General features: G+C 44.2%; 1 protein-coding gene across 3 annotated transcripts; it reads left to right on the top strand.

Annotated features, from left to right (window-relative positions):
- The first annotated feature begins 22 nt into the window (after window positions 1-22).
- On the top strand, window positions 23-13,135 carry LOC101067210 (calcium/calmodulin-dependent protein kinase kinase 2-like). 3 transcript variants are annotated; one of them, XM_029837522.1, is made up of 16 exons: window positions 23-833; window positions 1,706-1,992; window positions 3,785-4,126; window positions 5,684-5,731; window positions 7,328-7,381; window positions 7,684-7,735; window positions 7,814-7,947; window positions 8,136-8,172; window positions 8,256-8,277; window positions 8,370-8,458; window positions 8,876-9,075; window positions 11,189-11,242; window positions 11,478-11,551; window positions 11,622-11,709; window positions 11,792-11,923; window positions 12,185-13,135. In XM_029837522.1, exons 2-16 carry the CDS (start codon window positions 1,765-1,767, stop codon window positions 12,290-12,292), a joined length of 1,662 nt encoding a protein of 553 aa, XP_029693382.1. In that variant the 5' UTR covers window positions 23-833; window positions 1,706-1,764; the 3' UTR covers window positions 12,293-13,135. The 3 variants fall into 3 exon arrangements, with proteins under 3 accessions (XP_029693382.1, XP_029693384.1, XP_029693383.1); XM_029837524.1 differs by having other exon boundaries at window positions 1,747-1,992; XM_029837523.1 differs by having other exon boundaries at window positions 23-814.
- The last annotated feature ends 2,715 nt before the right edge of the window (window positions 13,136-15,850 follow it).

The raw sequence follows: 15,850 nt of genomic DNA on the forward strand, positions 1-15,850 counted from the left end.
TTAGGAGCTTAGCTACACCTAAATTCAATTTTCCACTTCCTTTTCTTCATGTTGAAATCCCTTAAATGGAAAACATTTGGCAAACGTCTTGGCAATAGTTTAAACAATTTACAATGAAAGTTCGTCTTTGATAAGGTTACAAATAAGTTCTTTTTTGATCCTCTCCATAATAATCCATCTACTTCAAAATGGGAGCTTTTGGCATTTTGGAAAGCCAAAATAATCCCACAATGATGAGTTGGGAATGTCACTATCTTGGATGAAGTCTTATCTTTCCAAGTTGAAACGTGTAATTACATAAAGACTAAAGCCACATACAATAAAAGGAGTATTGTTAATAGCATTGAGGAGCACGAGATAATATATAAGCAGGGACACTTAAATGTTTAGATATAGGCTTTATTAGTCCCGCAAGAGAATTTATCCATGAACGTTATTGCATCTTTTGACTAAATTTAAACGATTTCTTAACTGGCAAGAAATTGAAGAATGGTTCGTCCTCGTGCTGCAGTTCACCGTTCCACCACAGGGGTCGCCATTTAGCTATTGACGCTTCTTGCAGTGTTCAGAATTTTGGAGGTCGTGAGTTAGCATAGCTGCTAGCCCACTTTTATCCTCCACGCATCAGTTTAATGTTCACACGGGACGAAAACTTGCACCTTGTCGTGGGAAGTCCAGGACCAACGTTCACAGACGGACAACTTCAACACCACGGTGATGGTCGGTGGCCAAAGCGACACTGCTAGCAAGCTCTAGCTAGCAAAGGGTCGTGGGCTAAACGCCAGAAAAACGCCAGAAGCTCGCGGTGCTGCAGGTGTGTGCAGCACGTCCAGGTACGCTGGCTGCTCCCGCATGGGGCAAGTGTTTTGTTGCTACAGGAACCTTTTTTAATTTCAGCCTGGATCTTTTGGGTTAGGGTTAGAGGAGATGTGTGTTCGACAGCTGGCAGTGATTCAAGCTAAGGCGGCGACAACATTTTCACCTACATCGATATAGATGTTTTCATTTTGCAATATAACTTCATATCGAGATGATCAGAAAAGCTTTGACAATTTATTAAATTTCAAGTTTTTAATCAATTACAATATTACTGTAAATGGCTTAATGGAAATATGACAGTAATTTCGCGGCTTTCTGATGATTTTAAACTTTCTGATTTAAATGCAATACATGTAGATTTTGAAGAATTATTAAGCGCCACGATCAAATGGGTAAAACGTACATTTCTAACGTGTCACATGCGCGTTTTATTTAGTCTATGCCATGAATATGAAACCCCATTTCTAAGCAAAGTTAAGAAAAAGTCATTTCTGATAGAACATATAGGTTTAGATAAACGGAAGGTTTTACCTGACGTGAATGAATGTGTTTGGGTTCAAAATGTCCTCTCATCATTAACAGTTATTCCCGTTATCTTTGTCTATGTAAATGTGTCTAATGATACACAAGTAAGCTCCTATGATGGAAAAGTGACAGCCTACGAAGGGCGCAGGTTCTACTGGCCCAGTGTTTGGCTTTAGCCACCACTTGTGTCTTCAGCTGTGATGTCTCTTAATTCAGGAATATTTTTGTATGGGCATATTTCTTCACTTGTGACGTCAAATTCATCAGTCATTAAACTTCAGACACTATTTAGAGCTTCGCCCAAAAAACATAACTGAAATGTTGAGCATTTGTGTTGTTTTTCTGGGCTTTTTGGATGAAGGTTCAGCTCAGCGTCTCCACTAATGGATTGCCTTTCATCAGTCTTTGTGAAGAGGAACCATGTTTCCCTGCCAAGTCACCCCCTGGACCTCTGCCGAGCCCCCAAATTCCTGCAGCATTCATGGATCTACAGCACACCCCGCGCAGCCTCTGCCAGATTTACTGTGCAGCTGTCCTCCACGAGCTCAGAGTCACCCTGAGATACCTTCAACAGATCCCATAGAATCCATCATTGTGATCACTGAGTATGAATCCAGCAGGCCACCTGAAGAAGCTAAAGCAGGGGAGGTAGGAGCATTGATGAATATAGCCATTACCTTGTTTTACTCTATGAACAAATGCTATCAACTAAAATGGGTATTTTAATAGTGCAAAAAGTTAAAACACCTTAATCCCGAAGAGCAAATCTTACCTCCTTTGGATGAAATGTCTTTATTGTGACATTTCTTGTAAAAATGATATGGCACTTCCTTAGAGGCCAAGTCTCATCCCACCATTTATGTACACAGAACCCTAGCCCTAACCCTGACCCTAGCCCTAACCCTGACCCTAACTCTAGCCCTAAACCCTAACCCTGACCCTAACTCTAGCCCTAAACCCTAACCCTGACCCTAGCCCTAACCCTGACCCTAGCCCTGACCCTAACTCTAGCCCTAAACCCTAACCCTAGCCCTAACCCTGACCCTAACTCTAGCCCTAAACCCTAACCCTGACCCTAGCCCTGACCCTGACCCTAACTCTAGCCCTAACCCTAGCCCTAACCCTGACCCTAGCCCTGACCCTAACTCTAGCCCTAAACCCTAACCCTAGCCCTAACCCTGACCCTAACTCTAGCCCTAAACCCTAACCCTAGCCCTAACTCTAGCCCTAAACCCTAACCCTGACCCTAGCCCTAACCCTGACCCTGACCCTAGCCCTAACCCTGACCCTAACTCTAGCCCTAAACCCTAACCCTGACCCTAGCCCTAACCCTGACCCTAACTCTAGCCCTAGACCCTAACCCTGACCCTAGCCCTAACCCTGACCCTAGCCCTAACACTGACCCTTGCCCTAACCCTGACCCTAACTCTAACCCTAAACCCTAACCCTGACCCTAGCCCTAACCCTGACCCTAACTCTAGCCCAAAACCCTAACCCTGACCCTAAACCCTGACCCTAGCCCTAACCCTGACCCTAACTCTAGCCCAAAACCCTAACCCTAACCCTGACCCTAACTATAGCACTAACCCTGACCCTAACTCTAGCCCTAGCCCTGACCCTGACCCTAACTCTAGCCCTAGCCCTAACCCTGACCCTAACTCTAGCACTAGCCCTAACCCTGACCCTAACTCTAGCACTAACCCTGACCCTAGCCCTAACCCTAACTCTAACCCTGACCCTAACTATAGCACTAACCCTGACCCTAACTCTAGCCCTAGCCCTGACCCTGACCCTAACTCTAGCCCTAGCCCTGACCCTGACCCTAACTCTAGCACTAGCCCTAACCCTGACCCTAACTCTAGCACTAACCCTGACCCTAGCCCTAACCCTAACTCTAACCCTAAACCCTAACCCTGACCCTAACTCTAGCCCTAACTCTAGGCCTAAACCCTAACCCTAGCCCTGACCCTAACTCTAACCCTAAACCCTAACTGACCCTGACCCTGTCTCCTGGGCTACATAGTGAACTCCCTCCACCCAGTTTTTGCATTTCAGTCCTAAGCAGAACAAATATTATTGCCTGTAATTGCACATATAATGTATGTGTTCTTTTTCTTTGCCTTCCTCCTTTACACGTCCCATATAGTCAAATGAGACCATATGGGACCAGTCCCGCTAACCTTCTGTTAAAGGGAGGTTTTTTCTGCCAATGTTGCTTGCTCTGTGGTGACACTGGGTTGGAACAGATACTTATTTAATGAATTTGAATTGAATATTAATATTTTCAAATTTCAACATACTACGGCATATTCAGGCGTTGTCTGTAAAAGTCAGTTTTACATTCATATTTGTATGAAATCACAACGAATAACCTGTAATGATCGAGTGTAGAATTTTGACTTTGAAGAAACTCTGTTTTAACTTTAGATTTTCCAAACAGGAAGAAGAGATGGACAGCTGTGAGACTGCTGAAGCCGCCTCGTCTTTGGCATCATCCTTGAGGAACTCATCCTGTGACCTGCTCTCTCATACAATGTGTCAGCCAGCGGCACTCCTCCCCCATGTCACTGAACAGAGGGGTCGTTTAAACCTTTCAGATAGGAAGTTATCTCTGCAGGAGCGTTCCCAAACGACAGCATCGCCTTGCAATTCTGCAGGTCTCAGCGGCCGCTACATCTACCCCTCACTGCCATATTCGCCCATTACTTCGCCACACACATCTCCACGTCTGCCACGCAGGCCTACGGTGGAGTCACACAGTGTTTCCATCACAGACCTGCAGGTAGAGTCAAGGAAGAAAGCTGTTTGCCACTCTGGTTCTACAAGTCAGGGTTTCTTTCATCTCTGGGTTAGGTTCCTCATTCTCAATGCACCATTATTGTTTGTCTTGCATTTGTCTTATAGCAGCACAAATGTTGAGGCTGTCTTAACACAGGTAAGGTCTCACCTCTTGGTAGAACATAGAACCCGCAGTCTACTGGATGTTCTCCATGTAGAACCCTCAGAATTACAGTCTGATTGCAGTTTCAGTCACCTCTGCTTTCCTTTAGGGTCAGTTATGGAGAGCTGTAAATAATTTTCCTTTAATATAACCTGAAATTTCCAATGGACGCATATTGGACATCACTGCCATTAAGGTTTACGTTTGCACTGACAACATCCTGGTGTTTCTTGGAAGCATCTGATTAGAAAGTCATGTCTCTACGTTGTGGAATAATAAATGGTAGATTACGTTTTAAACTCGTAAACAACTGTAACTATAAAATACATCATTTTTTAATGTATTTTTAATCAAATATAAAAAAAGCTATGGGCATTTTGCAAAATTGTCAATTCATTCAGTAAACTGTTAACAAATATTCCCATCATTAGATGTTGGCTAATGAAACCGCACATTCACAGCTACACGTCGTGTCAGTGAATGTTCTCAACCAGGTCTGTGGTGTAGTTTTGCCTCCAATATGTTGTCTCTTTGGTTGTTGTTTTAGAGGCGAAGGCTAAGAAAAATCTGTCCCATCTCCGCCAACAGTCCCTCTGTCACCTCAAACTAATTAGAAACTAATTCAGCATTTCTCAGAGACAAACTATATTGCTGCACCCCCATCTTGGCCTCCCTCCCCGGCTGGTTGTCCATTTTAGACTTCAAGTAAAACATATTTATTGGCCCCTAGTTATTAAAGTGAGTCAAACATCTTCAGGTGTGGCTACTCTTGTCCCATGGCTGAGGCTGAAGACTACAGGTTAGCAGGCTTTTGCCCTCAAGGTTAATTTGGGAATAATACGCGTAACCCATTTCTTTGGAATATATATGAACCGTCAAGCACCTTAAAATTCTGGCTTAAAAAGTGCTCTATACGTAAAGAGATTAATAATTAGGTGCTTGACACCGGAACCTGGATGTTGTTGAACCATTGAATACAGAGCAAATGGTGTGATGAAAGTCTAGTGAAGTGCTCTTGTCTTTGTCGTAAGGTTTAAGGTTGTTAAATTGCCATAGTTACCAAAAGTTGCATGTCGTGACATGGGATGAAATTATCACAAATGTGACAATTAGAAGCCAATGAATTACAAATAGATATTGGTATAAATAAATGAAATAGTTACCATGCACATTTTAATTTGATAAAAATTGTCTGTATTGCACATGATGGGGAAACTGTATAACACCTCTAGATTTGAACAGTCTGATGGCTTTTGAAGGAAAGCAAATCCACTTCTAATGGTCCTACTACTAATGAATAGCCTTTATCAATGCTGCTGATGAATACTTGCTATGACCGGTCTGTTAAAATATGTGTTGATGTGTTTAAATGAGCCTGTTTCCTGCTTTTTCTTGAAGGACTGTGTCCAACTCAACCAGTACAAACTGAAAGATGAGATCGGAAAGGTAAAGAAACATGCAGTTGACTTTTTGCTCTACTTGTTTTATAATATTATACAGTGATCCCTCGTTTATCGCGGGAGTTGCGTTCCAAAAATAACACGCGAAAAGTGAAATCCGTGAAGTAGTCAGCTTTATTTTTTATTTTTATTTTACAATGCAATACTGAACTATAGAATGAAATCAAAACCTGTTTTAAAGCCCAAAATTTGTTTAAAACAATAATTTTAATCTAGTAATACAAGGTTGGAAACATTGTCACGGGTGTATTCCAGTCCCAGCTGAGCCTCTTCGTCCTGACTCCGCTCCGCTGGAGCGTCTGTTTCTACTGAAGGCGCAGGAGTCTTTCTCCCAGAGAAGAACATTGTTATGGGTAGTTGTTGGCGCTCTTTCTTTTTCTGAGCAAGAAGATTTTTATAAACGGATATGCCACCTTCGATTATATTTGAGAACTGCAATGAACGACTCATCAAAGGGTCCCATTCTTGTGCCGTGCGCTGAAGTTCAGTGGCCATTCTCACCATGGCTGCTAAGCGAAAAAATCCGTGAAGCAGCGAAGCCGTGAAAGATGAAACGCGATATAGCGAGGGATCACTGTATAGTATTTGGTATTTTAGATCTTGTTCTTACTATCCTAATCTGTTTTTGAACACATTAAATATTTCACTGAGTGAGATCTGGAGTAACTTAACTTTAAAGTGAAGTCCACTAATACTGCAGTTTAATATGCAGATTGGGTTAGGTTAGGTTAGGGTTAAGGGTTAGGTTAGGTTAGGGTTAGGGGTTAATGTAGCTGTGGAGTCTAGGGTTAGGTTAGGGTTAAGGGTTAGCTTAGGGTTAGGGGTGTATGTAGCTGTGGAGTCTGGGGTTAAGGTTAGGGTTATGGGTTAGGTTAGGGTTATGGGTTAAGGGTTAGGTTAGGTTAGGGTTAGGTTAGGGTTAAGGGTTAGGTTAGGGTTAGGGGTGTATGTAGCTGTGGAGTCTAGGGTTAGGTTAGGGTTAAGGGTTAGGTTAGGGTTAAGGGTTAGGTTAGGTTAGGGTTAGGGGTGTATGTAGCTGTGGAGTCTGGGGTTAAGGTTAGGGTTATGGGTTAGGTTAGGGTTATGGGTTAAGGGTTAGGTTAGGGTTAGGTTAGGGTTAGGTTAGGGTTAAGGGTTAGGTTAGGGTTAGGGGTGTATGTAGCTGTGGAGTCTAGGGTTAGGTTAGGGTTAAGGGTTAGGTTAGGTTAGGGTTAAGGGTTAGGTTAGGTTAGGGTTAAGGGTTAGGTTAGGTTAGGTTAGGGTTAGGGGTGTATGTCGCTGTGGAGTCTGTGCCTTTAATCTGAGTCCTTCTGCAAAGTAGATCTTGAACCAGGCTTCTGGGTCCATTGTCTAAATCAGGATATCTCAGATGATTTCTGCAGAAGGATCAGCAATTAGTGACTGACTGATTGATAGTGATTAGAAAAAAAAAAGTACTTGGGCTTTTTTTTTTTTACTTAAACCTGAGTGACATGGAATGATTTTTTTCGGCTTTGTAACAAATAGCTTTTTTTTGGTCTGTTGTGTCTTTGAATTTGTGTCTTGATGTGAAAAAGTGCTTCATCTGCGATTCTTCTTTCAGGGCTCTTATGGTGTCGTCAAGTTGGCCTACAATGAAGATGACAACACTTACTATGTGAGGCAGACACATAGTAACCTAACCCTAACCACTAACCCTAACCCTAACTACTCACCCTAACCCTAACTACTAACCCTAACCCTAGCACTGGACTCAGTGGCTTTCTGTTGGATACTGCTGTAGGAAATCTGTCTATTTTTGATATGGGGATTAATTCAATGCCTCTTAAATATATGAGTGGTCACTTGAGTCTAGCGAACTTGGTTGTAAAATAAACATGCATTTTTAAACTTAATCATTCATGTAATTTTTTGGGTTATGCTCTGGTTAAGCTGTGGTGATGGTTCGACTCTCTACAGGCGATGAAAGTTTTGTCAAAAAGGAGGCTGATGAGACAGGCTGGGTTTCCACGTGAGTCTGTTTTCCAATGTTAGATCTTTGAAATAGCATCAACCCTACGTGGATCACTTCTCATACTCTCGCTGCTAGGACGCCCCCCCCCCCGAGGAGCTAAAGCTGCATCGGAAAGCCTCCCTCAACCCAAAGGTCCGCTGGAACGAGTCTACCAAGAGATTGCCATTCTAAAAAAACTGGACCATCCTAACGTAGTCAAGCTGGTAGAGGTTAGTTGGTTTGGATGTTTTTGGGCCTTTTATTGTTACAAAACTATGAGAAAAAGTTGAACCCAATCTGCAAATGCCTTTCATACATGTCTGATGATGGTGCGAGGGTCAACCTGCGGTACTGCTCCTTCCTCCACCTGGGCATATTGTTCAGAACATTCGGGAAACAATTTTCTATTTACTTTCAGGTTTTAGATGATCCAAACGAGGACCATCTCTACATGGGTACATATATACACAAACACACACACGCTGTACAATTCAAGGCATTTTTTGTAAGTGGTAATCTAAATTATTTTCTGTTTCAGTCTTTGAGTTGGTGAAAAAGGGGTAAAAACCACTTTAACCTTATAATGATGTTGTTGAGATGAGCATCTTTTTATAGCAGAGTGTGTTTCATTTGTGTGGTTGTATACATTCAGGCCAATAATGGAGGTGCCAACAGATAAACCCTTCAGTGAGGATCAGGCCCGTTTTTACTTCCAAGATCTACTGAAGGGAATTGGATATCGTGAGTAGGGCTCTTTTTACATGACGGTCATGTAGGTTTGGTTGGATTTTTTCCTTTAACAAATTAAGTCATCATAATTTAAAAACTGCATTTTGTGTTTACTCTGGTTATCTTTCTCTAAGATTAATATTTGTGTGATGATGTTAACTAGTATGACAAATGTGGACATGGTAAATGGGATATATTTATGCAGCTGTCCTAGTCACGTTGACCACTCCATTTTTCACATCGTAAATGTTTTCTCTCATGTTCACATTCAAAAAGTGGTGACACAGTGAGCTTTAAATGATGCAGATAAGACTTTGTAAAGTTTAGAGGTTAGACAACAGATGTGGGCATTCAGGAGGTGTAACATGTTTACTGTTACATGTCCTTTGTTGGTGATGCCATCACATTCCCTATTTCCTCTCAACACAGTTCATTACCAGAGGATCATCCATAGAGACATTAAACCATCCAACCTACTGGTGGGAGAAGATGGACACATCAAAATTGCAGACTTTGGAGTCAGTAACCAGTTTGAGGGAACTGATGCCCTCCTGACGAGCACAGTGGGGACACCAGCCTTTCTAGCCCCAGAAGCACTGTCTGAAAACAGGGTTAACTTCTCTGGAAAGGTGAGAGGATGCCTGTCAGTGCTGAAACCTTTCACCCTTTATTGCTCTTTCTACATACAGCATGTCAATCACTCGTCCCACTTAGGCGTTTGTTGAACAGATGCAAATAAACACGTCAACCTTTTTTCAACCTGAGCTGATGTTCTAATTGAAAAGGTGACACAAGTAGAGTAGTTCTTTGTTAGAGCAGCTACTGCTGTATTCACAGACCCTTTGAACAGTTGAATTTCAAAATAGATGGACAGTTGTTCATCTGAAATATTTGCCATACACATTGAATTTTTATGTGCTCCTAACCTATGTTATGTAGTTTCTTTTCACTTGTCACTCTGTCAAACAGCCACGTGTTAATTATGGGACTGATGTTTTACACCGAACCCTGACCCACTCTGCTCCCTAACCCTGACCCACTCTGCTCCCTAACCCTGACCCACTCTGCTCCCTAACCCTGACCCACTCTGCTCCCTAACCCTGACCCTGACCCACTCTGCTCCCTAACCCTAACCCTGACCCACTCTGCTCCCTAACCCTAACCCTGACCCACTCTGCTCCCTAACCCTGACCCACTCTGCTCCCTAACCCTGACCCACTCTGCTCCCTAACCCTGACCCACTCTGCTCCCTGACCCTGACCCACTCTGCTCCCTGACCCTGACCCACTCTGCTCCCTAACCCTGACCCACTCTGCTCCCTGACCCTGACCCACGCTGCTCCCTAACCCTGACCCACTCTGCTCCCTAACCCTGACCCACTCTGCTCCCTAACCCTGACCCCGACCCACTCTGCTCCCTAACCCTGACCCACTCTGCTCCCTAACCCTGACCCTGACCCACTCTGCTCCCTAACCCTAACCCTGACCCACTCTGCTCCCTAACCCTGACCCACTCTGCTCCCTAACCCTGACCCACTCTGCTCCCTAACCCTGACCCTGACCCACTCTGCTCCCTGACCCTGACCCACTCTGCTCCCTGACCCTGACCCACTCTGCTCCTTAACCCTGACCCACTCTGCTCCCTAACCCTGACCCTGACCCACTCTGCTCCCTAACCCTGACCCACTCTGCTCCCTAACCCTGACCCACTCTGCTCCCTAACCCTGACCCTGACCCACTCTGCTCCCTAACCCTGACCCACTCTGCTCCCTGACCCTGACCCACTCTGCTCCCTAACCCTGACCCACTCTGCTCCCTAACCCTGACCCACTCTGCTCCCTAACCCTAACCCACTCTGCTCCCTAACCCTGACCCACTCTGCTCCCTAACCCTGACCCACTCTGCTCCCTAACCCTAACCCTAACCCTGACCCACTCTGCTCCCTAACCCTAACCCTGACCCACTCTGCTCCCTAACCCTGACCCACTCTGCTCCCTAACCCTAACCCACTCTGCTCCCTAACCCTGACCCACTCTGCTCCCTAACCCTGACCCACTCTGCTCCCTAACCCTGACCCACTCTTCTCCCTAACCCTGACCCACTCTTCTCCCTAACCCTAACCCTGACCCACTCTGCTCCCTAACCCTGACCCACTCTGCTCCCTAACCCTGACCCACTCTGCTCCCTAACCCTAACCCTGACCCACTCTGCTCCCTAACCCTGACCCACTCTGCTCCCTAACCCTGACCCACTCTGCTCCCTAACCCTGACCCACTCTGCTCCCTAACCCTAACCCTAACCCTGACCCACTCTGCTCCCTAACCCTGACCCACTCTGCTCCCTAACCCTGACCCACTCTGCTCCCTAACCCTGACCCACTCTGCTCCCTGACCCTGACCCACTCTGCTCCCTGACCCTGACCCACTCTGCTCCCTGACCCTGACCCACTCTGCTCCCTAACCCTGACCCTGACCCACTCTGCTCCCTAACCCTGACCCACTCTGCTCCCTAACCCTGACCCACTCTGCTCCCTGACCCTGACCCACTCTGCTCCCTGACCCTGACCCACTCTGCTCCCTGACCCTGACCCACTCTGCTCCCTGACCCTGACCCACTCTGCTCCCTGACCCTGACCCACTCTGCTCCCTAACCCTAACCCTAACCCTTTGGTTGTTCATCCATCTGATAGTAGTTTACCTGTCACCTAATATGAAAACTTGAGTAAAGGCTCCTATTGTTGCAGGCCCTGGACGTTTGGGCCATGGGAGTCACGCTGTACTGTTTCCTGTTTGGAATGGTGAGTTTTTCAGTGACAGTGTGAGATTGTCAGATTTCCTGTTTGATTCAAGTCATTCTGTTGTGTTATTACATTATTCTCTCTGTAGCTATAGCATCCAGAAAGACACAATGAACAAAACGAATCAGTACATATTTGTTTCTCATGCCAAAACTCAGAGGTTTCATTCTTGAGTGTGAATCTTTTTAGTAGTTTCCAGGTTTGTCCAAAGAACATTTTTTTCCCTATGTGGCAGTGTCCTTTCATGGATGAGCGCATTGTCAGCCTTCATCAGAAAATCAAGACACAGTTACTGGAGTTTCCTGAACTGTAAGTTGTTTTCACTAATCTGATTACCTCCTGATTTGCCTCGTGCGAGTTCTAATTCTGTCTTCCTTAGTCCCGATGTGACAGATGATCTTAAAGATCTGTTGATGAGGATGCTGGACAAAAACCCAGAGCTCCGAATTTCGATCCCACAGATTAAGGTGATTCTTTTCTTTCACCATTTTTTAGTCACATTTTGTGGTTTCTACAACTAGATTAACCAGTTACAGTTGCTATTCCCAGGTTCACCCGTGGGTGACGAGGCATGGTGCTGAGCCTCTTCCTCCTGAAGATGACCATTGTTGTGTTTTGATTGAGGTAACAGAGGAGGAGGTGGAGAACTCCGTCAAACATGTTCCCAGTCTGGCAACAGTGGTGAGATTGAAAAAAACTGCAAAAAGAAAACTTTTCTTCAGATGAATAAACTGTTCTGTTTCTGCCATATCAGCTAAAAAACAAACAATTCTTTCGTTGTGTGTTTACTTTCAGCTTTTTTCTTAGGAATTCTCTTATTGGATGCATAGAATTTGCCTGTAGACCAAGTAACCCTAAGCCGGAGAAGTTTTAAACAGTTCCATTTCTGTTACTCTTTGTGTTGAAAGCCTGTGGGACGTGTCCACTCTTGATTTTGTACAGATCCTTGTGAGGACAATGCTGAGGAAGCGCTCCTTTGGAAATCCATTTGACTGGGCCCGTAAAGAGGAGCGTGGCATGTTGTGTGCTTCGGGACAGCCTGGCCCATGAGGCTTGTTGAACTCCCCACCTGCTTGCTGTCTTATAGAACAATGAAGCTCATGGCACATCTTTGTCCAGATGATATAGTAACTTTGATAAGCCCTATAGTAAAAATGTTTGTGTTGTGTTTTTTCTCAAAGAAATGGGAAATTGGTGATGGAATAATTAGTCTGGACTCAGTTGGTATGGTTGATTTTAAGGTTCTACCTTGAGACATCATTGTTCCTGACTCTCACTTTAAGAGTTCTATAGCTCTGTGCAACCAGTTTTTGGCAGAGTTTTCCTGATACCTCCCTTCCATTCTTTTATCCTGCATGTGTTTCTACCCTGGCTAACTTTGTTTTAACGTTGAGGCTTGTGCCTCTCTCTGGCGATTTGTTTTTTGGAGGAGGGAAAATTCTGTATAGTTTTCAAAATGCGATGAATTTGTGTCACTGCACTCTTTTAATGCTTATCTGTTCCAACAGTTTCATCTGCTGCACAGTATCGAAGCTTTAAATGACTCTACTCTTTCAGATGTATTCATTTCACCTTTCTTCTAAGGCAACAGCTTTTTTTTTGCTTTTTAGAGTCACTTGCTAATGAGATGAGTATTTTATGCCTATTGATTTTCAATGTCATAAACATTGTCAAAGTATTTTCAAATTCAGGACAGTTGCTGGTAACCATCAGCTGTATTCTAATACGTGTATACATCTATGCATTGTACACTTCGAAGCTCCTACTTTATTTTTGTCATCCTAAATGTACCATTCCTCACTTTTATTGTTTTTTATTATTGAACCAAATGTGGTGTAATAAATGTAAGAAATTAGAACACAAGTTACGGTAATAAATGTTTTTGCACGCTCATTACTATAGCAGGAGTCATAAATGTTTTATAAAGGGATGTTAAACATTTGCACCTGGATATCACATTATTTTATGACTAGTCTGTGACAGCAACCTCCACTTATGTTTCTGGCAGTTGAATCATAGCAACTGGATCGTTGGACTTTAATGAAGATGTTTCTTTGATTTCCTTAATCGGGTTGGTTAAGGGTTAAGGTGGATGAGAAATCAAAAGGTGACAGAGCAGGTTTAGGGTTAAGAAAAGATAGAGGTTAGGGGTAGCTTTTTATGAGTGATCAGGGCAAACACTGACCGACACATGTTAGTTCCCAGTCCAATTCCCACCTGTCAACATGAGTCATATTAGAAGGGAGAAAAGGACAAGGTATAAGAGGCAGGATAGGTGTGGGTGTGTGTGTGTGGGGTGGGGGGGGGGGGATTCCTGAAATGGGTAGGTTCAGAATTAGGACTGGGTTAGGAAAGGTTAGGGTTAGGGTTAGAGTTAGCATTAGGGTTGGAGTTAGGGTTAGAGGGTTAGGTTTAGGGTGAGGGTTGGAGTTGGAGTTGGAGTTAGGGTTAGAGGGTTAAGGTTAGGGTTAGAGTTAGGGTTAGCATTGGGGTTAGGGTTGGAGTTAGGGTTAGGGTTAGAGGGTTGGGTTAGGGGTTAGGGTTAGGGTTGGAGTTAAGGTTAGGGTTTGGGGTTGGGTTAGGGTTAGAGTTAGGGTATAGGGGTTAGGGTTAGGGTTAGAGGGTTGGGGTTAGGGTTAGGCTTTCCCCTGGGGCGAAGCCCCTGGGAAGTAATGCACTGGCCATCCAAGGGGGTCCCAGGCAGAGACTCCCACCCAAAAGTTAAATGTCCACCACCCTAAGGTGGTGGGGTTTCCAAAAATTGAGGCTCTTATGGCCTTAGCTGCGATCAGCCTGGTGCCGCGCCGTTTCGGCCAGTTTTGGCCTTCATCAGGTGGGCTGATCTTTTAAATATGGTGGCCCCTTGGCCGTCAACATAAAAATGGTCCCGTTGCTTTTTGCCCCTTCTCCTGTTTCCTAATCATTTAAATTTGTTGATGTTGCTCACTCCGAATCTTTGGGCCTTCTGAGGTCTCTAATTTCCGTTTCCCCTTTTATACTAACCCTAACCCTTTTTGCTTTTCATGTTTTTTTATTTTCAATTTAAATGTTCCTTCCCTTCCCTTGTATTTTATCTTTTGTATTTGTTGTTTCCCCTGTTTCTAATTGAATTTGTGTTTCCCTATAACATCTCCCCTGTTTTATTCCTTTTTATTTTTACTTTTGATTTCCTTTTTCCCTCTTTTGAACTTAACCTTTTCTCTTCATCCTTCCCTTCCTCCCCTCTCCTTCTTCATGCCATCTTTTCCTTGGTTCTCCCCCTTTCCTTAACCTCATTTCTCCCTTTCCTCTCTTTTGCCTCCCTATACTTCTACCTTCTCCTTAGCCTCGTTAGGCCATGTGGCACTGCACTTGTCCTATTTTTCGTACCCTACCTCCTATGGGCTCTCCCGTATGCGGGCTGAGTTAAATGTGGGCTTAGTTTGAGGTGGGTTTGATTGATAGGTACAAGGCTTAGCGGGCACTAGATTGGGTTTTGGGTATGGGGACATCGGTTTGGGTTGGAATAATGAGGCTAGGATTGAGAACAGGACCATGGGCAATTTAGAAATCAGAATCAGATAGGGGGAGGGATAATTAATCAGAGTTAGTTAGGGTTAGGGGTTGGGGTTGGGGTTAGGGTTAGGGTTAGGGGTTAGGGGTTAGGGTAGGGGAATGTACCCTGCCTCCCATACGAGACAGGGAAAGCACGGTCCTTCCTCCCAACCGACCTCCCATAACCCTGAAATCCTTGTTGTTGACGATGGGCACGCTGGCGACCCCTGCCATAGCGCACCTCCGTCCAACCCGGCTCCATAAATCAAGGTAAGTTATTTATTTTAGGGTTAGGGTTAGTCTAAGTTTTTTGAACTAAAAGTGCTTTCCAAAAAATAGGAAAGTTATTTATTTTAGAAAGGTTTTTGAAATAAAAGCGCTTTCCAAAAAATAGGAAAGGAAAAAGGTAAGTATTTTAATATTTTTTTAAGGGTAAGTATTTTTTTTTCTTTAATTTCTCCCTTTTCTTAAAAGGTAAGTAAAATAAAACCAAAATTCAATAAATGTATTAAATAACTAAGGAAGAGTGTGCCAAAAAACGACGTTTCGACCCCCTATGGGTCTTCTTCAGGTAGGGCACACTAAATAACCAGAAGCTGGCTGGCTGTATTGGCTGTGGACGATGTGTTCCATACGCTGGTTGAAAAGCAAATGGTCCCTTTTTGCGAACTTGCGTCCCTTATATAGTGCCTGCTGTGGCATCGCTTTTTTTTTTAAAAAAACGATATATGCGATGTTTTTCCTTTTTTCAACCCTGCCATTTTAACCCCCTAAATGCCAAATTAAATTAGCTTGATATCAGACGTAATATTTAATAATTGGGTTAGGATTTAGGGTTAGGGTAGGATTAGGGGTTAGGGTTAGGGGTTGGGGTTGGGGTTGGGGTTAGGTTAGGGTTAGGGGTTGGGGTTGGGGTTAGGTTGGGTTAGGGGTTAGGGTTGGGGTTAGGGGTTAGGGTTAGGGTTAGGGGTTGGGGTTGGGGTTAGGGGTTGGGGTTAGGGTTAGGGTTAGGGAGTTAGGGTTAGGGGTTGGGGTTAGGGTTAGGGTTAGGGGTTGGGGTTAGGGGTTAGGGTT

Source organism: Takifugu rubripes, chromosome 6, assembly GCF_901000725.2.
Source record: "Takifugu rubripes chromosome 6, fTakRub1.2, whole genome shotgun sequence".
NCBI classification, from domain to species: Eukaryota; Metazoa; Chordata; class Actinopteri; order Tetraodontiformes; family Tetraodontidae; genus Takifugu; species Takifugu rubripes.